The sequence below is a fragment of the Suncus etruscus genome, chromosome 14 (assembly GCF_024139225.1).
Source record: "Suncus etruscus isolate mSunEtr1 chromosome 14, mSunEtr1.pri.cur, whole genome shotgun sequence".
Taxonomy (NCBI): domain Eukaryota; kingdom Metazoa; phylum Chordata; class Mammalia; order Eulipotyphla; family Soricidae; genus Suncus; species Suncus etruscus.
The window spans coordinates 40,325,737-40,352,723 of NC_064861.1; the positions used below are offsets into that span (position 1 = coordinate 40,325,737).

Genomic DNA, 26,987 nt, shown 5'->3' on the forward strand with positions numbered 1-26,987 from the left:
ATGGGATTATTATGTTACTGACCCTACCTGATCGGTGATTGTGCCCTACCCTAGGGTGTGACCTGGCATTCTGCTCCCACCATTGGGTGGTATCTGATCCCACCATTGGGTGGTTCCTGATTCTGGGGCATAAAAGCAAGGGTTTGTGGAAGGTGAGGGGCTCTTTTCCTGGGGCCTATTCTTAGGCCTTTTGTCTTCGGCCTCTTCACGGAATAAAGAGCTGCTTTCTTCGGAAGTCTGACTGCCTGTTGGCCTTCTTCCCGTCGCATTCACCTCAGAACCACCGGCTGAACACGGTAACAGATGTGTGGTCCGAGCTGGAGGAGAAAGGCCTCGTCCTCCATCCCTCCATCAGTCAACCTCATCAGGGGCTGATTTGCAACATCTTATCATCTGTTTATTTATTTTGAGGTTTTTCCCATGTTCTGTTGATATCTGGAGTTTTGCTGCACCACATCTTCCAGCTTACTGATTTGGTCATCAGCAGCTGTTACTCTGCTTGTAAGGCCTTTCACTGAGTTTTTCATTCCACCTACCAAGTGTTTCAGTTCTGACATTTTGGGGTTTTGTCTTTTTCTCATTTCAGCTCTCTTTGTGCATATTGAACAATCTGAAACCACTTTAAACAGGTTATATTAGGGGTTACTACTAATTGGGTCTGCGGGATTGCAATCTTCACTCATAAGACATGATGGATTTTCACACTGCTTTACCCTGGTTCCTTTTATGGTCTTGAGGTGCTTCTTTCCTATGTCACTGTTAGTTTTTCCCCGCTGCCAGAGAGGTCTCAGGGGAGCAAAAGAGGGTGAGTGATTACCTTGTGGCTGAATAAGTGACCGCCAGCTTGGATGGTCATTTTCTGGGGTGTAGCCTCTGACCTGGGGGGACGGGCCAAAGTTTGTTCTTTTGTGAAGATAGGCTACACTCTGCTTTTCTGTGACCACCACCTCCTACAGGTCTTTCACCTCTCCTGTACTTTTCTGAATGCTAAATTTTAACACTTTAATATGTCTCTGGAAGTGGCAGCTTCAGGGTCAGTTTTTATTTTGATGTCCAAATGGTATTTTATTTTTCTTTAATTTTGAATTTTTGTTTGATTATATCTTGGTTTTTGACATCTGGCTTCAGTTTCTTAAATAAACCTCATTTTTCTATTATCTATTTGGAAAATTCCAGGAGGCAGAAAGATACTTTTTTCTTTTGGAGCTTGGTGGAGGAGCTGGCAAATGGTGACTGTGGGCTTTTTATTTTTTCTGAACCACATCTGGACATATATGCTCAGCTCTTACCCTTGGTTCTGAGCTCACGGATCACTCCTTGCAGACTGAGGGGGGTCATATTTTGTGTCAGGGACCAAATGCAGATTCACCATGTGCAACCCTAGCTATGTGACCTTGACAAGTAATTCAGTCTTTCTGAACATCAGTTTTCCTTCCTCTATAATGATAATAAATGCAATAAATATGTCATAAGGTTGTTCTGAGACTTCATTAAATGGTTAATATTAATTTTATTTCTTCAAATTTGGGGCCACCTAGAAGTGCCTAGAGTTACTTAATAGTTCTTTGTCAGGGACCAAAATTGAGCCTTCAAAATGCAAAGCATCTCTCCCAGTCCTATTTTGCCAGTGGCTTGTAAAGTGGGGAACACAGAAAGCAGACTGAAGAAAAGAGTGCTTCTACCTCTCTGTTGGCCCCACCTTGGTCACCAGCACTGGGGACATGGCCTGACCTAGATCCTAATCTCAACATAAGTATTTTGGATTCATTGCCTTTTCCTCACAGGAAAAAAATTCAGGAAAAGGTGAAATGGCCACAAAAAAAAAAAAGGTATTTGTTTGATTGACTGATTGATTGATTGATTGATCAGGGCCACACCTGGTAGCACTCAGAGGTTACTCCTAGCTATGCACTCAGGAATTACTCCTGGTAGGCTCAGAGGATAATATGGGATGCAGGGAATTGAATGAGGGTCGACCTCATGCATGGCAAACATCCTACCCACTGTACTATCACTCTGGACTTGAAGCAAGAAAGTTTTAATTGAAATTCATTTGAAAGATGCCTTGAGATAAAGGGAGAAGTACAAGTTCAGGGGAGAATACCAGCTTCCAGGTTTTTCTAGGGTGGAAAAAGGCAAAGAAACAGACAAGCAAGATGCATGTTCAAGGGAGAACATGGACTTAAAGAGCAAACCCCAAATGGCTTTTAGAAGGCACTTTTGTTTTGTTTTTCGGTCACACCCAGCAGTGCTCAGGGGTTAATCCTGGCTCTATGCTCAGAAATCACTCCTGTCCAGCACGGGAGACCATATGAGATGCTGGGATTCGAACCACTATCCTTCTGCATGCAAGGCAAACACCCTACCTCCATGCTATCTCTCTGGCCCTTAGAAGGCACTTTTATACAGTTCTTCCAAATAAGTTATTCTGGAGTTTTGCATACATGAAAGTTAATCTGGACACTGTAAAAGGGAGTTAATGATTGCATAATTCTTATGAATTCTTCTGTAGTTTCTCCTTTTTTGAGGGTTCCTTGGAATTCTGAATATGTATCTGGGTGGTGATTCAGTGTCTCTTTTCTTAAGATCTTGCTCAAGATTCACATGCCAAAGGAATGTGTTCTTTATGTCTTTGGGCTAGTAAATCTCTGCTTCAATTTTTATTATTTATTTATTTATTTACTTATTTATTTTTATTTTGGGGCCACACTCTTATGCTAAGGGGTTACTTAGAAATTGCTCCTGGCTTGGGGGACCATACGGGGTGCAAGGGATCAAACCCAGGTTCATCCTGGATCAGCTGCATGCAAGCCAAATGCCCTACCACTGTGCTATCACTCTGATCCCTATTTTTATTTATTTTTTAAATAAATGATTTTTTATTTAAATATCTGCTTAAGTTTTAATTTTTACTATTTCCTAAAAGTATACTGCCGGTGACTGCCTAAAACTATTTTCTTTCTTTACTTCTTTTTTTTCTTTTCTTTATCTTTTTGTTCATTCATTTGTTTGTTTTGTTTGTTTCTCGGCCATACCTGGGGATGCTCTGGAATTATTCCTGGTTTCTTTTCTTTTTTCTTTTCTTTTCTTTCCTTTTCTTTTCCTTTCTTTCTTTCTTTCCTTCCTTCCTTCCTTCCTTTCTTTCTTTTTTCCTTCTCTTTATTTTTCTTTCTTTCTCTTTCTTTTTCTCTCTTTCTCTTTTTTCTTTTCTTTCTTTTCTTTCTCTCTCTCTTCTTTCTCTCTCTTCTTTCTTTTCTTTCTCTCTCTCTTCTTTCTCTCTCTTCTTTCTTTCTTTCTCTCTCTTCTTTCTTTCTTTCTTTCTTTCTTTCTTTCTTTCTTTCTTTCTTTCTTTCTTTCTCTCTTTTTCTCTCTCTCTCTCCCTCCCTCCCTCCCTCCATTCTTTCTTTCTTTCTTTCTTTCTTTCTTTCTCTTTCTTTCTTTCTTTCTTTCTTTCTTTCTTTCTTTCTTTCTTTCTTTCTTTCTTTCTTTCTTTCTTTCTTTCTTTCTTTCTTTCTTTCTTTCTTTCTTTCTTTCTTTCTTTTCTTTCTCACACCTGATGGTGTTCAGAATTTACTTCTCTTAGTGGAGGACTGGGTCTCAGGACACCACATGAGTACCATGGATCAAATCCAGATCAGTTGCATGCAAAACAAGTGCTTTACTCACTATATATACTATCTCTCCAGCCCATCTTAGCCCTTTTTTTTTTAATAATATTATTAACAGAAATATCTTTGTGCCAGGCAACCCTGGTGCTAATTCAAATCACAGTTCAGGATTAGAAAGATAGTACAGTGAATAGAGTGTTTGCCCTTGCACGTGGCTGACTCAACTTCATTCCTCAGCACTCCATATGGCTCCCTGAGTCCCACCAGGCAGAGCTAATAGCAAGATCTGAACAACACAAACTGTGCCAAAAAAATGGTTTAATAATAATAATGAAAATAAACTAAAACCAAATAACATTCAATGTTTTAGGTAAATATCTACAGTATGTATTTTCTAAGGCATAAATAAAGAAAAATTACCTTTTTTCTTCTTTTTTTGTGGTTTTTGGGTCACACCCGGCAGTGCTCAGAGGTTTTTCCTGGCTCCGTGCTCAGAAATTGCTCCTGGCAGGCACGGGGGACCATTTGGGATGCCGGGATTCGAACCGATGATCTTCTGCATGAAAGGTAAACACCTAACCTCCATGCTATCTCTCCGGCAGCAAAATTACCTTTTTTGTTTTGTTTTGTTTTAGTTTGGTTTTTGGGTCACACCCAGCAGCGCTCAGGGGTTACTCCTGGCTCTACACTCAGAAATCACTCCTGGCAGGCTCAGGGTACCATGTGGGATGCCGGGATTCGAACCACCAGCCTTCTGCATGAAAGGCAAATGCCTTACCTCCATGCTATCTCTCCAGCCTCAGAATTACCTTTTTTAAAACTTAGAAAACTAGGGGCTGGAGAGATAGCACAGTGATAGAATGTTTTCCTTGCATGTAGCTGATCCAGAACAGAAGGTGATTCAAATCCCGGCATCCCATGTGGTCCCCCGAGGCAGCCAGGAGCGACTGCTGAGTCCAAAGTCAGGAATAACACCTGAGCACCACCGGGTGTGACCTAAAACCAAAAAAAAAAAAAAACTAAACAAAAACTTTAAAAACTAGAATTAAAAATAATAAATGAAAATTACAAAACAATAGGGTTTATAGTCTTGCATAAACTATTTTTTCTCCTAAGTTTCTGGATCAAAAATTATTTTATCGAGCTCCCATATGATCCAGCTATACCACTCCTAGGAATATACACTAGGAACACAAAAATACAATACAAAAACACCTTCCTTACACCTATATTCATTGCAGCACTATTTACCATAGCAAGACTCTGGAAACAACCAAGATGCCCTTCAACAGATGAATGGCTAAAGAAACTGTGGTACATATACACAATGGAATATTATGCAGCTGTCAGGAGAGATGAAGTCATGAAATTTTTCTATACATGGATGTACATGGAATCTATTATGCTGAGTGAAATATGTCAGAGAGAGAGAGAAATGCAGAATGGTTTCACTCATCTATGGGTTTTAAGAAAAATGAAAGACATTCTTGCAATAATAATTTTCAGACACAAAAGAGAAAAGAGCTGGAAGTTCCAGCTCACCTCATGAAGCTCACCACAAAGAGTGTTGAGTTTAGTTAGAGAAAAACTACATTTTGAACTGTCCTAATAATGAGAATGTATGAGGGAAATGGAAAGCCTGTCTAGAGTACAGGCAGGGGTCGGGTGGGGAGGAGGGAGATTTGGGACATTGATGATGGGAATGTTGCACTGGTGATGAGTGGTGTTCTTTACATGACTGAAACCCAAACACAATCATGTATGTAATCAAGGTGTTTAAATAAAATATATATACAAATGATTGTATCATTTTCTCTATGTGAAAAATGTCATAGTTTTATAAAGAAAATATCTGGGAAAACTTGGAAGTATAAATCAGCTAAGAAACATTGATTTGACCCATTGCTTAATAATTTGTGTTTTAGTTCATTCAGTAGCTTGAGTAATTGAGTTTGTTGCTAAAATTATTTTCTGTGTTAATCTCTTGAATTGTTTCTGAAATCTTTTCCAAATGTTCTCTATGAGAACCGGAAAGATAATTTACCTGATAGAGAAAGAGTATGGAGTTGACTTGGGTTTGATTCCTGTCACCACATCCCCAAAATTGCCAGAAAACAGCCAGAAATAAGCTCTGAACACTGCCAGGTATGGTCCAAGAACAAACAAACAAAAAAAAGAATTTCAGGGAAAACAAACAAAATGTCCTTTATGGCAAAAATAACAGAATCAATAACTCTGAAATCAAAGAGCAAGAAAGCTTCTGAAACACAGTTGTTTTCCTTCTTCCTACTTTTTCCCTCTCTTTGTTCTCTAGTATCTCCTGGATTTAGTTGGATCTATTTGCTAAGAGCAAAATGTGCCTGTCTCTGCTGTAAAACGTCATCAATCCAATTCCTCCTTAATGAAATGCATTTAGTCTTTGCCCTGTTAAGTTACACATACCTAAGTTACACGTGCCAGTTACCTGTGTCTTGCTAGGATTTGCATCACAAGTTTATCTTTAATGCCCTTGCCACGTCATTTTGAAAGTTCACAGATACGTGTGTCCTGGTTCACAGCTTGCCTTAACTAATATTTGCTTGTTCAAGGGGCAATAATTTACCTCAGAGAGAGCAGTACAGATGAGATCTCAATAAAGTTTTCTAACTGAAGAAGTAGATCAAAGAGCTTCTGTGCAAGCTTTGTGTGCCAAGTTCCCATGCAAGAGTAGAAGCTGACATGCAGCAGGGAAAAGACATAAAAATGGAGACCTACTAAGCCAGATCGATAATACAGCGAGTAGGAAAGGCATGTGGCAGACCCAGGTTCAAGTCCCAGCAACAATATGGTCCCGAGCCTGATAGGAATAATTTCTGAGTGCAGAGCCAGAAGTAACCCTTGAGCACTGCTGGATGTGGCCCCAAAATAACAACAATAACAAGATTTTAAGAAAAGCAATTTAAATCTTAGAATGGTTTCTATCTTATTTCAGAGATGGCTCCTAAGTCCTTTCAAGGACATCAAGAAGTATTTGCTTAGTAGGTCTCATATTTTTCTTCAATTAAAATTTTTACCTTTATTTAAACGTGGTGGTTTTAAAAGTTGCTCAGAACACAGCTGTGTCTTTCATTTAGTGTTCCAACACCAGTGTAACATTCTCTCTACAAGTGTTCTCAGTTTACCACCCATCCTCAAGTCTTCCCCCTTAGCAGACACAAAATAATTTATTTCATACTGCTTGTTAAGGGCCCATAGTGATTGCATAGCTAAAGGGAGTTTGCCTTGCAAGTGAATCTCTGGCTTTATTGGGAAAGACTCTCCAGACTGACTCCTGGACTTCCTAATCACTGTTTGAAATCTACTTCCCTTTAAACAAAAAAAAACAACCTCCATGAACAGGTAATAAATACCCTAAGTTCAAGGAGTGCAAAAGAGCTTGCCCATTTCCTATCACTACAGCTTAGTCAGGCCTATTGTGGACTTTGTTGGCATTCCACCTTCATCCTCTCTTAATGCCACTTTAATCACTCCTTAATACAGTGGCATTTAAATATAAATATGATCATGCCATTCCTATACTTTAAGCACTCCCAAGATTTCTAATTATTCTTAGGATTAAGACAAAAATTATGACATTCAAAACCTGGATTCCTGGATAGAATACCATTCACCTCTGATCCCTGTCTTCCAGCCTTACCTTTCCTGCCCCACCCTAACCTTGCCTTCTTGGAGTTTCTCAAAACTTCAGCATCTCCTGGCCTGGATGTATGTGATCTATCATTCTAATGAGAGGAAGTGTCGTGTACAAGAGGACTATTAGGGATTTAGGCCTATAAGAAGTAGAAAAAAGCAGGATAGATTTGAGAAAGAGGAGCCAGAGGGATAGCACAGTGGTAGGGCATTTGCCTTGCACACAGCTGACCCAGGACGGACCTAGGTTCAATCCCCAGCAACCCATATGGTCCCCTGAGCCTGCCAGGAATGATTCCTGAGTGCAGAGCCAAGAGTAACCCCTGAGCATCTCCAGGTGTGCCCCCCCCCTTTTTTTTTTTTTTTGGAGAAAGAAAAATTAGGATTCAGGTCTGCTAGAGTCACAGCAACCTACAGAGAAAGCCCTGGGCATGACTTCAGCATGACTAGAGTCCTTGCTAGTCTACTAGTCCACAAGCACAAGCTTCTTTGGTTAGCGTGTGTCAGTAACCTCAGGACAACCTGAAGGTGAGGCTGACCCTGATGGACTGATAGATGGAAGCTAATCTACCACGCCTACAGGATACTTTATCATCCCAACAGGACTCAAGGTAGGTCACTGACCACTTTTCCTGGGAAATCTTAGCTTAGACCTCTGGACCATAATTTTTTTTTTTTTTTTTTGGTTTTTGGGCCACACCCGGCGGTGCTCAGGGGTTACTCCTGGCTGTCTGCTCAGAAATAGCTCCTGGCACGCACGGGGGACCATATGGGACACCGGGATTCGAACCAACCACCTTTGGTCCTGGATCGGCTGCTTACAAGCAAACGCCGCTGTGCTATCTCATGGACCATAAATTTTTGTTCCTTTGCTTTCGTTTTAGGGCCAAGCCTATCATAGTACTCAAGACTGACTCCTGGGATGGGAGCAATAGTACTGCAAGTAAGGTTTGATCTTATGCATTCCATATGGAACCTTTAGCCCCTCTCCCAGGATGATTTTGAGTGCAGAATCAGGAGTAAACCCTTCAGCACTCCTGGGTGTGACACAAAAATAAACAAAGTAACTAAAATGTAACTCATGAGGACCAGTCTATGGTAGGAAGTTTGTCACCATAGCAAGAAAGTTCAGTTAGGGAAGAGAAGGGGCCATTGTGACAATGAGAGTTGGAAATGATTTCAATCAAAACTGGGTGCTGGGCCCGGAGAGATAGCACAGCGATGTTTGCCTTGCAAGCAGCCGATCCAGGACCAAAGGTGGTTGGTTCGAATCCCGGTGTCCCATATGGTCCCCCGTGCCTGCCAGGAGCTATTTCTGAGCAGACATCCAGGAGTAATCCCTGAGCGCCGCCGGGTATGGCCCAAAACCAAAAAAAAAAAAAAAAAAAAAAAGAACTGGGTGCTGAAAGAACATTGAAGTGACAAGCATGATACCCCTTCAGTAGCAATATTGCAAACCACAATGTCTAAAATGGAAAAGTAAAGAGAGAGAAAAGGAGGAGGGAGGAGGGAGAAACTAGAGGAAGAAGGAGGAGGACGAGGAAGAAGAGGAAGAGGGGGCTGGAGCGGTGGCACAAGCAGTAGGGCATCTGCCTCGCAGGCACTAACCTAGGATGGACCATGGTTCAATCCCCTGGCATCCCATATGGTCCCCCAAGCCAGGAGCAATTTCTGAGTGTCACCGAGTGTGGCTCAAAAACAAAAACAAAAACAAAAAGAGAAGGAGGAAGAAGACGAGGAAGAGAAAAGGAGAATGTTTGCCATAGAGGCAGGTAGGAGAGAAGGCAGGGGGTACTTTGTAACTGGAAAAACAAACAGCTGTATTATGAACAAACTTGTAAACCATAGCATTCAAAGTAATTAATAAAATAAAAAAGTTAGACTGACTCATGGCTCTCTGCTCAGTGATCACTCCTGGTGATCCTGAGAGGCCTGGACCATAAATTCTTATAAAATGTCTTTCTTTCTCTCCACTCCAAATATCATGGTTTGGAATTGCTTGCTCATATGTGTGATTCTGTTATTGAAGCCTACATTCCCCTAAAGAAACTAAACCTGATTTATTTATATTTTCTAAAGATTTATTTTTAACTTTATTCATTTATTGATTGGTTTTCAGGTCACACCCAGCAGCACTCGGGGTTACTCCTAGCTCTGCACTCAGGAATCACACGTAATGATGCTTGAGGAATTGTATGTATAGAATATGGGGTTGGGTCAGCTAATACAAGGCAAACACCCTAAATATTGTTCTATTGAGCTTGCTCATTTAACTATACATTCTAAGCAGACAGGGACTTTTTGTCACTAGTCATAAACCATAGTCCAGTAGCAACTTGTTAAGACATGAAGACTAAAGCCAGAGTAGAGAAAACACTTATTTTATATACAGCTAACTAGGATTTGATCCCCTTTCCTATATTGTTCCCTATTCCTCAGCAGGAATAATCTCTGAGTGCAGAGCCAGAAGTAAGCTGTGAGTACAGTTAGGTGAGACCCAAAAACAAAAGCAAAGAAAAAAATAAATAAATAAAGACTGTTATCAAGTTTGTAAATAAAACGCTCTCCCGGGGCCGGGCGGTGGCGCTAAAGGTAAGGTGCCTGCCTTGCCTGTGCTAGCCTTGGATGGACCGCGGTTCGATCCCCCGGTGTCCCATATGGTCCCCCAAGCCAGGAGCAACTTCTGAGCACATAGCCAGGAGTAACCCCTGAGCGTTACCGGGTGTGGCCCAAAAACCAAAAAAAAAAAAAAAAAAAACGCTCTCCCAACTGAGTTTAGATTCAGAGTTTCTGTGTATTTGATTCTCTCAATCAGCTCATAGGAAGAGTTTTTCATTTTTCATATTTAGTAGCTTGCTCCTGCTTCAACCCTTGGACTAGAAGGCAAAGGCAAACATCGCACCCTAAACCATTTAGGTTCCGTTTCTGGCAAGGGTCAGCCTACTTTTCAAAATCCAGAGATCTGTATACTCCTGGTACCAAGATCTGTATACTCCTGGGCTCAATCACTGAATTAGAAATCATAGATCTTATTCTTAGGTGTCTTATTTATGTCACCTGCACAAGTAAGTGACTTAATGTCTCTAAGCCTCCTCTGTAAAACGGATGTAATATCTGTCTTTTCCTCTTTCCTGATGGCTATCAGGTTCAAATGCAATGACAAGCAAGATGGTCACTACAAATTGTGAAGTGTTTTGGTAGTCTTGTGCATAGCAGATAGGGTACTTGCCTAGTATACAGCCAACCTAAGTTCAATGCCCAATACCCCATATAGTCCCTTGAGCACCACCAGGAGTGACTCGTGTGTGAAGCCAGGAGTAATTCCTGAGCATAGCTCAATATGGTCTCCAAATATACCAACAAAAAATAATTGTGGTGCTCGCTTCGGCAGCACATATACCAAAATTGGAACGATACAGAGAAGATTAGCATGGCCCCTGCGCAAGGATGACACTCAAATTCGTGAAGCGTTCCATATTTTTTACGAAAGATATGTAATCCACTTTGATCAAAAAATTAATTAATTAATTAATTAAAAATTGTGAAGTGGGGGCTAGAATGGGTAAGGCACTTGACCTTGCACAAGGCTAACCCAAGCTTGATCTCCAGAATCCCATATGGTCCCCCATACTACCTGGTCAGAAGTGATTCCTGAATGCAGAACCAGGAGTAAGCCCTGAGCACTGGCAAGTGTGGCCCCAAATCCAAAAGGATTAAAAAAAAAAAAAAAAAAAGGAGGATCTTTCTTTTCATGCAGTCTTGACAGTCTATTTTCTTTTTATTTTGGGGAGGTCACACTTGGTCTGACACATGCAAGGCAAAAGCCTTCCCTACTCTCTGTGTTAACGCTCTGGCCTCATGTTTGCCTTGCTTTTGTTTTTGGGCCACACCCGGTGGCGCTCAGGGGTTACTCCTGACTGCGCTCAGAAGTCGCTCCTGGCAGGCATGGGGGATCCTATGGAATGCTGGGATTCAAACGACCATCAGTCCTGGATTGGTTGTGCACACGACAAACACCCTACTGCTGTGTTATCTCTTTGGCCCAGACAGTCTGTTTTCTACATTGATGTTGTTAGAGCCCACATAGGTAGGCAGTGTATGGGGTATTGTTTTCCCAGTTGTACTCACCTCTCTGAATCTCCTATCTCTTAAACCAAGTTTCCTTTTCTCTTCTGATCAAGGGTAGAGATAACTGAAAGAACTGACTGATGTCTCTTGTGTTAGGGACTCTTTACATCATATGAGATAGAGATTAAGTGTGTTTTGGAGGGGCCGGAGAGATAGCCCAGCAGTTGCATGCGGAAGGTCGCTGGTTCGAATTTCAGTATCCCATATGGTCCCTCGAGCCTGCCGGGGGTGATTTCTGAGCATAGAGCCAGGAATAACCCCTGAGCATTGCTGGCTGTGACCCCCCCCCAAAAAAAAAAGTGTGTTTTGGAGGACCAGAATATGGCTCGCTTGCTTATGTGAGGCTTTGTTGTTTTGATCACTGGAACTGCAAGAAAAAAAAAAAAGAAGAAGAAAAAAGTATTTTGATTGCGTGGGAACCTAACCTAATTACAATTTCATTTTGTCAAAAAGTATCATTTTGGAAGTGGTCCACAACTGGGAATATTTAGGGCTTACCCTGGTTCTGCATTAGTGGATCACTCCTGGTGGGACTCAGGGGATTATGAGTGCTGAGAATCAAACCCTAGTCATCTGCATTCAAGGCAAGCACTCTATCCTTTGTACTATTGCAAACTATCTGGTTCCCTAAAAGTGCAATTTTATGAAATAGAAGAATACAATTCCAAGGAGAATGTAGAGGGAGAGAGAGACAAAGACAGAGAGAGACAGAGAGAGAGAAGTGCTGATAGGATATTTGCTTCATCAGCATCCCATATGGCACCAGGAGTAATGCCTGAGCACAAAGTTAACAGTTTTTGAGCACTGATGGGTGTGACTCAAATACTAAAAGAAAAATAATAGTAAATTATTAATGTAGAGGGGCCGGAGAGATAGCATGGAGGTAAGGCATTTACCTTTCATGCAGAAGGACGGTGGTTTGAATCACGCATCCCATATGGTCCCCTTAGCCTACCAGGAGCGATTTCTGAGCACAGAGCCAGGAGTAATCCCTGAGAACTGCTGGGTGTGACCCAAAAACCAAAAAAAAAAAAAAAAAAAAAATCTTAATGTAGAGATTATGCACCAAAATTGAGATAAATATGAAGTACTTCCTATTTTGGAAGCCAATTTACCATATTTTCCGGCATATAAAACGACTTTTGAAACAAAAAAAAAGGTCAATCGAAAATCGGGGGTCGTCTTATACGCCGAGTATATCCCGAAAAATGTTTCAATATGCCACTAAATGAAAATTGTCTGAATATTGCCACAAAACGAATTTTCCAACTCGATCCTGCACCAATCACTGCCAGGCTACTCGGACCGCCTCTCTAACTCAGCCAATCCAAGCAGGCTTTTTATGCATGCAAGTTAGACAATGTTCTGGACCCGAATCTACACTGTAAAGAGCCTGCTCAGATTAGCTAGAGTCAGAGAGGAAGTCTATTCCAGTAGAACCTTTGAACCTTTGCTTGTTGTGATTGGCTCACTGTGGGACATACAGTTGCAGCACAGGAACATTCTGTCTGATACAGCCAATATCGGCCTAAACCTATATTTTAACTGCAAAATTAGGGGGTCGTCTTATACGCCGGCAAATATGGTATTTATTTTTACCTACCTAGTGATGCTCAAAGTCTGCTCCCTGCTCCTCGCTGGGTGAAGGGGGATTGGGTATCTCACATATAAAAGTTACATTTTAAACCAAATAGTTTGGAATTTCCCTGTCAGCACTAATAAGATAATCTGCGTGATAAAAACCTCCTTCCTTCCTGTAAGGAAAGGTTTCTTTTATTTATTTATTTTTTACTTTTTTTTTGTTTTGTTTTGTTTTGTTTTGGGGCCACACCTGGTGTCGCTCGGGAGTTACTCCTGGCTATGCGCTCATAAATCGCTCCTGGCTAGGCGGGGACCATATGGGAAGCCGGTCAGTCTTAGGCTAGCACGCACAAGGCAGGCAGACGCTGAATGGCTTGTGCCACCGCTCCAGCCCCTGAAAGGTTTCTTTGCTTGAAATACTCTTTCTTTAGTTATCACCCTTGTCCCATAATTAGTAGAATATGAAAATCATCCATTTTGTAAAATTCTTGCAATTGCCCTTCTAGCTTGATGAAATGCTGTATGATTGATTCATCACTTACAATTTACAGTTATGTAAACTTATTCAGGTGACTTGGGGGGGCAGTTTCTGGGCATCACAAATCCCCAGTATGAATTTTTATCCTTGTTTTCTTCTTCTTCTTCTTCTTCTTCTTCTTCTTCTTCTTCTTCTTCTTCTTCTTCTTCTTCTTCTTCTTCTTCTTCTTCTTCTTCTTCTTCTTCTTCTTCTTCTTCTTCTTCTTCTTCTTTTAGTTTTTGGGTCATACCTGGTGACACACAGCGGATACTCCTGGCTATGCGCTCAGAAACCACTCCTGGCTTGGGGGACCATATGGGACGCTGGGGGATGGAACCGCGGTCTATCCTAGGTTAGCGCAGGCAAGGCAAACGCCTTTCCCCTTGAACCACCGCTCTGGTCCCTCTTGTTTTGATCTTGTGGTGCTCAGGGGTTACTCGTAGTGGGCTCGGGATCCTTATTGGGATGCCGGGATAGAACTCAATGACCTGGCTGTGCTACATAACTCCAGCTCCATAGAAGCAGAATTTCTAAGACAAAAAAAAAAAAAGAGGGCATTTAATTCCATTTATTTTCTAAAAGAAAATCTGAAGTCCAGAGAGAAAAAGTGGCTTCTCCCACATTCTTTCAGTCAGTTTTGGTGTGTGAGTTAGACACGTGGCTTTCATTCCTGCTCTTACCCTGCATTGACTCTGGGTGAGCCAGGAAATCCTTCCCTGGAGATACCTTTGCTAAAAATAGTTAACTGTGTTAAGCATTCATTTTTCAACAAAGATGTACCTCATATGTGCTGTGAAGCCTTAAAGGTGCCAAGACACCCATGAATGAGCAAGGAAAATGCTGTCCAAGGGGGGGGGGGGGGGGAGGCAGATCACAACCTAATCAAAAATATCCAACATCATATGTCATATATTTGGAGAAAATTAAAGAGAAAAGGGGAGAAGGATCTCTTAAGAGTGCCAGGAGAAATGAAAACCAAGTAAAACCCTGCGTTGGTTCTTCTATTTCAGCAACCCTCGGGGGCTGTGGCCTGCCTGTTCCTTTCAGCCTACAGGGAAATAGGCTGACATTCCGAAGAAGTAGTTAGTACTTGATAGGCAAGTTCCCAGCGATTAGCCCCCAGCTCAGACGCTGCGATGGTCTGGCCCTACATGATGAAACTCTGGGCTGGAAATGCACCATCTCTCAGACTGCGTAGATGCAGGTGTTGGGGAGGGCGGGGAAGAAAGAAAGAAACTGGGAAGGCGGCTCACGCCAACTGGAAGAAACTACAAATAGCTTTCTGTCTGCAAAAGAAAAAAAAAAAAGCACACCCCTCCGTTGGCCAAGCGCCCAGCCTCAGCGAAGCTCTCCAACCCCTCTGGCTGGACAAAGAGCCCGCCCAGCTCCGGGACCAGCCAGCCCCTGGGTTCCCGCCTCTTGTCCAGCCCAGATCGGGGTAGCGCGGTGCACTAAGGGACTTGTAGTTCGCTCAGAGCGCCAGCACGGCTTCAGAACCAGAAAACAAACTACAAAGTCCAGGAGGCAGCGGGCGAGCCAGGGGCGGACTAGTAGGCGGTGGGTGTGTGTGAACCGCAGGGGGTTGGGTGGTGCGGGCACCCAGAGCTGGGATGCGGCTGCTGGCGGCCGAGGCGGGGAACAGTTCCAGGCGGGGTTGCTAGCCGTGCGCTAGCAGAGGAGTCCGGCTACTGCAGGCATGTTGCATGCATGCGGCGGGCGCAACCTTTGCAAAACTAGACCGTGCCGCGACTTGACTGCAGCGGCTGTCTCGGCTGGGGGTTCGGGTCGCCGGGGGATGGGCGCCTAGTTCCCATTCAGGCTGACATTGCTCGCTCTAAGAACCGTGGTGGGCTGCGGTGCCAAGGCACCGGTGTCCGCCCGATGCTGTGCGTGATGTGCTTAATATCTTTTCTTTTTGTGCCAAGGTTTCTCTGGACGCGTGCACGATGCAGCGGGCGGCGGCGCTGGTCCGACGGGGCTGCAGCCCCCGGACGCTGGTGGGCCCCTGGAGCCGTGGGCAGAGCAGCGCGGCTGCCGAGGCCTCGGCGGTCCTCAAGGAGCGACCCGAACGGAGCCGGCGCGAGCGCATCCTCACGCCGGAATCCATGAACCCGCAGGTGAAGGCGGTGGAGTACGCGGTGCGGGGACCCATCGTGCTCAAGGCCGGCGAGATCGAGATGGAGCTGCGGCGAGTGAGCGTGGGCACCGGCGTCCCCAGGGTGGGGGGCCCGAGGAGACCGGGGATTGCTGATCAGGGAGGAAGGTTGCGTGGGGTTCAGGGGAGCGTCAGCTGTACTTTCTTCTACCCACGACCAGATCCTTGGGCCAAGGTTGGCTCAACCGGAGAATGTCATTTACCATCCGCTCACCCAGTAGTGCCCACACCTGGCACAAAGTAAGGCCAACTTGTTTAGTTCATCAGTTATTATCGTGGTGCCAATGCATGTTATGTGACTACCTTATCCGCGTGAAACCAAGCTGGAATTTGGGGGCACACACAGTAAAGAAAATCAACAAGGGAATTTCAAACTGTCTCTCTCTGTCTCTCTGTCTCTCTCTTTCTGTCTCTCTGTCTCTCTGTCTCTCTCTCTGTCTCTCTCTGTCTCTCTCTCTATCTGTCTCTCTCTCTCTCTCTCTCTCTCTCTCTCTCTCTCACCTTAGGGGTCTTTGCTGAGCATGGTTCTCTGAGTGACTTGGGATGTGGAGCAGGATCCTTTACAATTCCCTCTTTATGCCCTTTCTGGTACTTGGACTCAGGTCCACACATTTTTTCTGAGGATTTAGCCTCTCCTAGCGGGTATTCAGAAGCTGGGCCTCTGAGGCTCCTGTGTCTTTCTTTGACTTGGTGACTGACTGGCTAAACTCTTAGCTTGCATTCCTAGCTTTGTGTAAAGTCACCATACACCCAGGAGTTTTTGCCTTTTGGACAACCAAGGTAGCAGATACGTGTTTAGAGACACTCTGTAGAATATCAGAGTTCTATTTTGGCTAGCACTCAAAAGGTGGAGTCAAAAGGCAGTGTTAAAAAAAAAATTTAAACACTTCAAAGTTTTTTTTTGGAGCTGATGAAATAGTTACCCAGATGCTTGCTTAAGATCTAACCCAGAATGGGAGTGATAGGCAGGGTTTCTTGTTTCTGCATGCAAAAACACTAGAACAGTCATGGGGACATGGAGGTTAGGGTGGTAGAAGTAGTTGGTCACTTAGTATCTACTTAAACACATGGGAGGATGCAACAATGGGATCATGACACTGGCTCTCATTACAACAGGGACAGGGGTTAATGTGCTCATGGCCCTCTGTTACTTTGTTGGAACACCCAGTTTCACTGATTCAAAACAGTGAACTGGGCATGTCAGAGGCCACTGTGTTCCTCTGACTCCTTATTGAGCTAAGATTACATCTTGGCCTTTAGAAAGCTGAGTTGTTCCTGTGTCTGCCCAGCCTAAGAAGTGCCAGAGCAGAGATTGTAGTTTTCAAATTTGATCTAGTTGTTAGGTTGTTTATTTGTTTGTTTGTTCTTTGGGGCCACACGTGGTGGTGTTCAGGCCTTAAACCCTGACTTTATGCTCAGGAATTACTCCTGGCAGTGCTCAGAGGATCATATGGGATGCCTGGGATCAAATCTAGATTGACCATGTGCAAGGAAATCATCATACCTGCCGGACTCTCTGGCCTTGAACATGGATTTCTTTCTTTCCCTTCCTTCCTTCCTTCCTTCCTTCCTTCCTTCCTTCCTTCCTTCCTTCCTTCCTTCCTTCCTTGCTTCCTTCCTCACTTCCTTTCTCACTTCCTTTCTTCCTTCCTCCATCATACCTGCTGGACTCTCTCTGGTCTTCCTTCCTTCCTTCCTTCCTTCCTTCCTTCCTTCCTTCCTTCCTTCCTTCCTTCCTTCCTTCCTTCCTTCCTTCCTTCCTTCCTTCCTTCCTTCCTCCCTCCCTCCCTCCTTCCTTCCTTCCCTCCCTCCTTCGTTCCTTCCCTCCCTCCTTCGTTCCTTCCTTCATCATCATACCTGCTGGACTCTTTCTGTCCTCCCTCCCTCCCTCCCTCCCTCCCTCCCTCCCTCCCTCCCTCCCTCCCTCCCTTCCTTCCTTCCTTCCTTCCTTCCTTCCTTCCTTCCTTCCTTCCTTCCTTCCTTCCTGTTTTTTGGGCCACACCAGTGATGCTCAGGGGTTACTTCTGGCTATGTGCTCAGAAATTTCTCCTAGCTTGGGGGACTATATGGGATGCTGGGGGATTGAACCATGGTTGGTCCTAGGCTAACATGGGCAAAGCACTTTTGCTGTGCCACCACTCTGGCCCTGAACATGGATTTCCATAACTGTTTTTTGTTGATATCTGTGAAGACTGCAGGAGGCCCTCCATGAGACAATTAACAGCCTGTTAACCAAAGCTGAGATGAAATTATTCCTTTAAAGTTAATTCCTCTGGTTCCAGAGATCATTTCTATAGTTCTCTAAATAGCAACTTTGGTGTTGTATGGAAAGTTCTATCCAACCTAAGAACCACTTTGCCTCATGGAAAGTTATACTCTGATATCCCTGAACCTCTCTCCTCCAGTTCTTTAAGGAAAAATGAGAGTATTATGTAGTGAGAACAGGGCTGTGAGCAAGAACAGAAGTCTAGATACTGTTTACAGAGCATTGACTGACAAGGGATGTAGGAGACAATGAGGTAGACAGGAGGCTTTTGTGCTGGGCTTAAGACTTCAAGGTGCTACATACTGCTTTTTTTGTTTGTTTTTGAGCCACACCTATCAGTGCTCAGGTGTGTTCCAGGTCCTGCACTCACAAATTACTCCTGACAGGTTTAGGTTTAGGTCACCATTTGGGCACAGGGGATCAAATCTGAGTGCAAGGCAAGCACCCTACACTGTACTTTCTCTACAACCTCCGGTGCCATAATATGGAGGGAAGAATTTAAGGAGAATTATTTAAGGCATACTTCCTGGTTATTTGTTTTGGATTACCTATCCCTGAATAAAGACCTTGTTTCTGACCATCTAATTTTTTTTGTACTTTGCTTTATAGTCTCATCCCTTTATTTCTATTTTTTTTTTTTTTTTTTTTTTTTTTTTTTTTTTTGTGGTTTTTGGGTCACACCCGGCAGTGCTCAGGGGTTATTCCTGGCTTCACGCTCAGAAATTGCTCCTGGCAGGCACGGGGGACCATATGGGACACCGGGATTCGAACTGATGACCTCCTGCATGAAAGGCAAACACCTTACCTCCATGCCATCTCTCCGGCCCCTATTTCTATTTTTATCTCTCTCTCTCTCTCCCTTCATTCCTCCTTTTCTCCCTTGCTTGATTTTTCATAGCTCTGTTTTTTTATACCTCTATTTTGAATTTCATTGATTAATGAAGTTAATGAATGAATTAATAAAGTTAACTTCATTGATTAATGAGGATTAATGATTAAAGTTGGGTGTAAGTTAAAGGTTACATTTGATTGGACACGGGATATATTTGTAGGGCGTGGAATGACTAGGTATGGGTGTCATAGCCTCTCTGAGCTTTGAATTCCTAATCTATAAAAGGTGACGTGTCCTATTGGTGTAGATCTCCTCCCATTTTCAGTTTTGTATCTCTTTCTATATCTAAAGGTGTGTTGGGATCTGAGATGACCCTAGTGTAGGTATTACCAAAGCATCTATGCTGCCCCATGGAATCATTTCACCAGTGTTTTGCAAATACTTTACTGGATGTTCAGTTGGACATATGGCTATAGTATTTGATTTGCAGGACAGCTGGCAGTGTGAATCTTATCCTATTTGGAAAGGTGTGGAGAATACTTAGGAAAGTCAGAAAGATAATGGGAAGTGGGCTAAGTGGATATGAGAGGGCTTATTCTCCTTCAGCCTGCATCTGTGGGATCACAGTGATACCCTTTCCTAACTACAATCCCAAAAGAAAGAACCTGGCTCAAATATTCAGGTTCTGATGTTCATTGGGAATATCATGAAAAATAAGCTGCAGTTAGTAAGGAGTTTTGAACAGATCTGTCAGTTCTTTATTAACTTACTTACTTTTTCCTTTCCACCCCAGGTGGAGAGGAGGTTTCACAAATGAAGAAAGGAATAGCTTTACTTTTAATTGTAAAGATAGATGCAAGTGGGGCAAATATTTCAGGAATAGGAGAACTATTACTATTGTGTCAGTGCTTGCTAAATCTAAAACATCAATGAAAATAAAGGATGATTGTAGGGACTAAGATTGGAAACCCTGGGTTGTCAAGCATAGGTAATGAAATCTTTTATTGTATTTAGTTTTGGTTTGATGTTTTATTTTTAAATTTTATTTTATTGAAACAATTATGATCAATAGAATCCTTCATAGTTGATGTTTGGTTTTTTGGGGGGCCACTTCGGGCAGTGCTCAGGAATGACTCTGCTCTCAGGAATTATTTCTGGTCGTGGTCAAGGGACCATATAAAATGCCAGGGTTGAAAAAAAAAAGAAAAAAGAAATGCCAGGATTGAACTCTGGTTAGCTACATGCAAGGCAAGCAGGTATACTCTCTTATCTCTCCAGTCTGCCCTTGAGACTTTGTTCTTAAGCTAGTGAGAGTTTTTTTGAGGAGACACACCTATGGTTCCAAGCCTTGCTTTCCTCTTGAGTCTGCCTGAGACTGGAAATGTAACCTGTGAGATGTCATAAATTATTGTTGTCATGAATTATTCTATTTAGATTTCATCCAAATGCATCCCTCCTATCTCCTGTAAACATCAGTTTCTACCAGTGGCCCTCCCATTGTCCTCTAGAATTCAAATTCTATACCAGTTTTCCCTGCTTCAGCTTAGGAAACTGGTCACAGCCCATGATCACAGGCATAAATAGCTTTGCTTGCTTTCTTCCAGCTTGACTTGTCTTTCTGTAACAATCACTGCCACACCTTCTGATGAGTCTCAGATTCCTCAGCTATAAAATATACCTGGTGTACTATATGAGTCTGCCTGGAACATTCTCCTCCGGGTGGTGGTGCTTGGCTGGTCAGCTGGTTGGTGTGCATATTCAAGGATGCCAGTTTCCCATTCCCCATCTCATGTAACAGTTTGGAGGTCTAGTTGGGATTTGTCTCTGGAGCTTTCTTCTGGAGATCTCTGTAGAACTCCTGTGCTAGTCTCTGGGTCTTTTATGTGTTTCTTCTGACCTGAAGGTGGTGAAAGGGGAAACCTGCCAGACCCTCTCCCTTTCCTAAGTTCACTTTTTTTTTTTTTTTGGTTTTTGGTTTTTGGGTCACACCCAGCAGCGCTCAGGGGTTACTCCTGTATCTTCGCTCAGAATCTGCTCCTGGCAGGCTCAGGGACCATATGGGATGCAGGGATTCAAACCACCATCCTTCTGCATGCAAGGCAAACGCCCTACCTCCATGCTATCTCTCTGGCCCCAGATTCACTTCTTTTTAAAACGAAAAACAACTTTATTGATTTTATGAATTGAATGATTGTTTTTTGGGGCCACACCCTGTGGTGCTCAGGGGTTACTCCTGGCTCTGCACTCAGAAATCGCCCCTGACAGGCTGGGGGACCAAATGGGATGCCAGGAATCGAACCGAGTCCCTCCTGGGTTGGCTGCATGCAAGGCTAACACCCTACTGCTGTGCTCTCTCTCTGGACCTCAAAGTTTAATTCTAATTTTTCAGAATCCTGGGATCTTAAAGTAGTGCCCTTGCCTGTCTCACTGTCTCATGGGGCATGGGTGATTCATTAGTACAGTAAGTCGTCACTTAAGGTTGTGAATAGGTTTGTAGAATCTCTGACTTTGAACCAAATAACCTGTAACAAAAGTAGATCCTTGAATATTATCTTTTCATATTTCATTGGCTGGGAGTGGTTTTTCTCATCTATGCTTTAATGAAAATTACTTTATTCAAGCACCTATTACCATGTTTATTGAGCAGGAGGACGGTTTCATAAGGAATAGCTTTGCTACCAAACTTTTCCTGCTTTTATATCCTATGAAATGACAAGAGCTTGAAGGAATTGCCTTGTACCTGTTAGTGTCATCACCACCTTAACCTCATGGTATTGCTGGACCTATGAGCTGAGAAGGAAATGATAACTCCTTTCTCCTTCTCTCCATACACTCCCTGAAATCCTCCATTCTCCAGGGCCTGGGGCCCTAACCCAAGATTTCCAGAACTGAGTGGCGGGCTCTCGTGGGTAGAACTTTCTTCAATTAGTACTCCACAGGTAGGCAGTTCTGGGTGGGTTGTGTGCTAAGGATTATTCAGGCGGACTCTAGACTACAGGAAGAAGGAGCCAGCTGTGTGCTCACTACTTGTTGTACCTGCCAGGAGTTACCATGACAAGATTCTACCCACTGTCACCTTGGTATTTCCCAATGTATGTAGGCCGTGAGCCGAATCACAGGAGTCTGCCTGGAACATTCTTCTCTGAGTGGTGGCACTTGGCTGGTCATCTGGTTGGCTTGCACATTCATGGGTGCCAGTTTCCCATCCCCCAGCTCACCCATCATAGCTAAGTAGGTTCAAAGTCTACTTAGATCCAAGAAAGGGGCTGCTCAGTGTTCCCAGGCTTGTTGGCAGCTCTGGATGACTTGGGCAGTGCAGGGGGAGGGTAGGGAAAGAAATTCGGGGCTCTGTTCCAGGCATTATTCTCTTGCCTGCTTTGAATAAGCTGAGGACTACAGCTGTGGGGGTTTTCTGGCTCTTGCCTTTGACAGATTTACTCCTTACTGAAGAATGGACTGTGCCCACACCGTGGGAGATCACCTGAGTTTAGCTGGCCAATTCTCAGTGGGCTCAACCAGATGGCTCTGCACTCAATGACCTGAATCACTTCTTTTTTTTTTGGTAATCACTTCTCTACCCTCAGTTTTCATTGGTCCTTCTCAGGAGTCTCAAACTCGCGGCCCGTGGGCCGTTTGCGGCCCTCCTGTACAACATATTGTGGCCCTGCCCTAGAGAAGTCTTTTTTTTGTTTTGTTTTGTTTTGTTTTAGTTGTTTGGGTCATACCTCCCAATGTTCAAGGCTTATTACTGACTTTTCACTCAAGGATCACCCCGACTTTGCCTCCTGCGGCCCCCAGGTAAATTGAGTTTGAGACCCCTGCCTCATACCATGCCTGCTCTCACCCTGACATAGCCCAGTGACAGTGGGTAGTGCTGCCCCTCAATTCCCTGCACCCCAGCTCTGGTTCTCTGGATACTTGAGTTCTCTAGGGCTCCAAGCATCTTGCTCCACATTGGCCAAACTTAAAGAACTCAACAGAAAAGGGAACAAGGCAATACAAGAACCTCTTTTCTTTTTTTTTTTTTTTTTTTTTGGTTTTTGGGCCACACCCGTGACGCTCAGGGGTTACTCCTGGCTATGCGCTCAGAAGTCGCTCCTGGCTTGGGGGACCATATGGGACGCCGGGGGATCGAACCGTGGTCCTTCCTAGGCTAGCGCAGGCAAGGCAGGCACCTTACCTCTAGCACCACCGCCCGGCCCCTCAAGAACCTCTTTTCACCCTACAGAATATTTGTTTATTTAAGTACAGTACCACTAGTGCCTCCTTGCTCCAGAAAAAAATAGAGAATTTCTACTTAGGAGGACTTTAGAGGTGGTAAACAGGATCAAGAATACTTCTTTGGCAGCTGCTTGAAATTTGTTTGTTTTTGATTTTGGACAATACCTGGTGATTTTATTAGTTCTGCACTCAAGAAATTACTCTTGGCAGGTTTGGGGAACTTATGGGATGCTAGGGATCAATCCTGGATTGGCCATGCGCAAAGCAAACACCCTACCTGCTACACTATCACTCCAGCCCCTGCTTTAATTTCTTAAGTCCACTGTTTTTATTTAGGTTGCATGTGACTGATTTTTAAAAGGAAAACTTTTAGGGCTAGAGCAATAGCACAATGGTAGGGCATTTGCCTTTCACACGGTCGACCTAGGACAGACCTGGGTTTGATCTCCGGCAACCCATATGGTCCCCTGAGCTTGACAAGAGCGATTTTTTTTTGTTTTGGTTCTTGGGCCACACCCAGTGACTGACGCTCAGGGGTTACTCCTGGCTGTGTGGTCAGAAATCGCTCCTGGCTTGGGGGAACATATGGGATGCTGGGGATCGAACTGCGGTCTGTCCTAGGTCAGTGCATGTAAGGCAAGCGCCCTATTGCTTGCGCCACCACTCTGGCCCCAAAGCGATTTCTGACTGCAGAGCCAGAAGTAACCCCGAGTGCCACCAGGTGTGCCCTTCCCCTCAAAAAAAAATAAAAGGAAAACTTTCTGTTGCACAGTGGAATTAAAAAGACTGTCAGGGGCCAGAGAAATAGCAAAGCGGTAGGGCTTTTGCCTTGCATGTGGCCAACCAGGGAGGAACTCAGTTCGACTCCCAGCATTCCATATTGTACCCCAGCCTGCCAGGAGAAGCCCCTGAGTATCGCCAGGTGTGGCCCAAAAAACAATCAATCGAAGTTTAAAATTAAAATAAAGGGGCCCGGAGAGATAGCACAGCAGCGTTTGCCTTGCAAGCAGCTGATCCAGGACCAAAGGTGATTGGTTCGAATCCCGGTGTCCCATATGGTCCAAGAGCCTGCCAGGAGCTATTTCTGAGCAGACAGCCAGGAGTAACCCCTGAGCACCGCCGGGTGTGGCCCAAAAACTAAAAAAAAAAAAAAATTAAAATAAAAAAAAAAACTGTCAAAGTCATAGAATTATGTCCTTATAATTTGTTTTGGGTTAGAGAGACATTATTTAAGAGTTAAGGTGCTTGTCTAGCCCATGGCTGGTTCCAGTTCCATCACCGGCATTTTATATGGTCTCAAGACCACCAGCAGAAGTGACCTCTGAGCACAAAGCCAAGAATAATCCTTTTTTGTTTGGTTTGGTTTAGTTTAGTTTGGTTTGGTTTTTTGGCCACACCCTGTAGCACTTTGAGATTACTCGTGGCTCTGTGCTCAGAAATTACTCCTAGCAGGCTTGGGGGACCATATGGGATCCAGGGATCCAACCTGGGTCTATCCCAGGTCAGCTGCATGCAAGGCCTTATCACTGTGCTATTTTTCCAGCCCCAAGAATAATCCTTGAGCACCACCAGCTGTGTCCCCAAAACAAAACAAAACATATTTGGAAAGCTTTTAGGGAAACAGCAGCTGGAGCTGGGAAGATGGCCAGGCCTGACACCCAGGTCAACCTGGGCACTGCTGCCTTCATGCTCTATTGCCTTTTTCCTCCACCATGACCTTTGAGACCTGTTCCTGGCCCAGCTTTGTAAGATGATAATGTTTGTACTCTGCCAAGTACTTTTATTATTTGACTCAGATAATCCCTTCAGTTACCCTGAGAGGTGCTTGAACTTGCTGTTCATTCTAACTCTTCCAGTGGCTAATTCTGTATTTATCCGGGGGCTGTGTGGAACCCTAGATCCTCACCATTCTCCATACAAACTTTATATATTCCTTTATATCAAAGGAATCTTTCAGCCTTCATCTCAACCTCCAGAGGTATGACTGTCAGTCCTTTATGTCCCTGCTCTCCCTGCGTCTCTTTTCTGTGCTAACCATTGGCCCAGACAGTGCTCTTAGTTTGTCTTTCAGCTAGTATTTTTATTCCTAATACTCTTATTTTATTTTATTTTATTTTTGGTTGTTGGATCACACCCAGGAGTGCTCAGGGGTTACTCCTGGTTCTGTGCTCAGGCTTGGGGGACCATATGGGATGTCAGGATTTGAACTGCCATCCGCACTGTGTTGGTTGCATGTGAGGCAAATGCCTTACCGCTATGCTATTGCTCCTGCCCCCTTGTTTAGTTTTGGCCACAGCTGGCAATGCTAAGGGGCTATTCCTGGTTCTGCACTCTTTTGTTTTTAAAGTGAATCAGGGCCAGAATGATAGCACAGCAACTAGGGCATTTGCTTTGCACACGGCTCACTCAGGTTCAATCCCCAGCATTCCCAGCCCACCAGGAGTGTGATTCCTGAACAGAGCAGGAGTAACACCTGAGCACAGCTGGGTGTGGCCCCAAAAAATAAAAAATGAAAAATGAGCTTGTATGTTTCATTCTTTTTTGTTTTGTTTTTGGGGCCACACCCGGTGACACTCGGTGACACTCAGGGGTTACTCCTGGCTATGCACTCAGAAATTGCTCCTGGCTTGGGTGGGACCATATGGGATGCTGGGAGATCGAATCGTGGTCTGTCCTAGGCTAGCGTGTGCAAGGCAGATGCCCTATCGCTTGTGCCACCGTCCTTAGGCCATTTTCTTAGTCTTTTGAGACAAAGGTGCATTTGGATTCAGGGAGCTAGGAACTATGGGATCTTCTCCTTGATGCTTCCAGTCTTCTGCTGTGCACCCTTTCCCCCTCCTACTACATTTGCCTCTGAATTTACTTGTTTTCGTCTTTTCTTCCCTCTGTTGTTTGTGCAGTACTCTGAGGTATACACTTTAGTTGTGATGCTAGGGATCATACACGTGGTTGTGGGGCCTGACAGTGCCATAGAGATTTTGCTGTGTATATATGTGTGTGCTGGGGATCAAACTCATGGCCTCATGCTTGAGGCTGGTGCTCTCCACTGAGTCATGTCCCTGGGAGTATCTTAGCTATCTTTTAGACATTCTTGGAAAACTGCAATGGGACATGGATCTACAGCTGCTTTTGCGAAGCTCTTCCAGCAGTGTGAAAATGAGAAACTGAAAATAGTGGTTAACACAAGTGATCTTGGAATCTAATTAGAATTTTAGCACAGTAGTCTGCACCCGTCCCACTGGGGCAGCTGCCCAAAACCACTGGGGAAAGTACTAAGCCCCATCTAGACTGAGAATACACATAACTATATACTCAGCCAAGCATTATATGTACAGACCTATGATAAAGTTTAATTTATAAATTAGTCACAGGGAAAGACTTAACAATAAGAACTATTAGTAAAATAGCACAATTATAACATTATACTAAATAAAAGTTATATAAATATACTTTCTCCCCCTTTCCCCATATATCCCTCTTCAAAATACCTTATTGTATTTCATATTTTTGGACCATAATTGACAATGGTAACTGAAACTGTGGAAACCACAGTGGATTAGGGTTAGAGGTTTGGGGGCATGGATTACCATACTTATATTTATCAATTATGTGAGGACCTTTCTTTTAGAACCTCAGTTTCCTCAGTTATAAATAGGATTATAACTAGGTCTTTCTCATGGGTAACTGCAAAGGTTAAATGGGATCAGGACTGACAGAATTTGGCACTATGCCCGACACCTGACAAGGCTCGAAATAGGACTGCTTATTATATTCTGTAGGAGACTGACTCTGGAATCAGGCCCTGTAGTCACCACCTGTTGCTCTCTCTCTCTTTCTCTCTCTGCTAAGGGTATCAAAAAGCCATTCACTGAGGTCATCCGTGCCAACATTGGGGATGCCCATGCAATGGGCCAGCAACCAATCACCTTCCTCCGACAGGTGAGCTATCTTTCTTGTGCTACAGGGGGAGAGGAATGGGGCCATGTGTTCCCATGCTCTGTCTACTGGTC

At 43.9% G+C, this 26,987-nt stretch overlaps 1 protein-coding gene and 1 non-coding gene across 4 annotated transcripts in view; both read left to right on the forward strand.

Moving 5' to 3' along the window:
- Window positions 1-26,987, forward strand: part of GPT2 (glutamic--pyruvic transaminase 2) — a 690,974-nt gene that overhangs the window by 630,117 nt on the left and 33,870 nt on the right. For 2 of the 3 annotated variants that reach the window (XM_049786253.1, XM_049786255.1), the window contains exons 1-3: window positions 15,096-15,197; window positions 15,429-15,695; window positions 26,827-26,916. In XM_049786253.1, coding sequence (XP_049642210.1) covers window positions 15,450-15,695; window positions 26,827-26,916 — 336 coding nt within the window. In that variant the 5' untranslated portion in view covers window positions 15,096-15,197; window positions 15,429-15,449. Of the gene's footprint in view, window positions 1-15,095; window positions 15,198-15,428; window positions 15,696-26,826; window positions 26,917-26,987 lie in introns of those variants that run through there. The other variant, XM_049786254.1, reaches the window with a different exon arrangement.
- LOC126028975 (U6 spliceosomal RNA) lies at window positions 10,653-10,759 on the forward strand. The gene has a single exon (XR_007502640.1). It is a non-coding gene; the product is annotated as a U6 spliceosomal RNA (small nuclear RNA).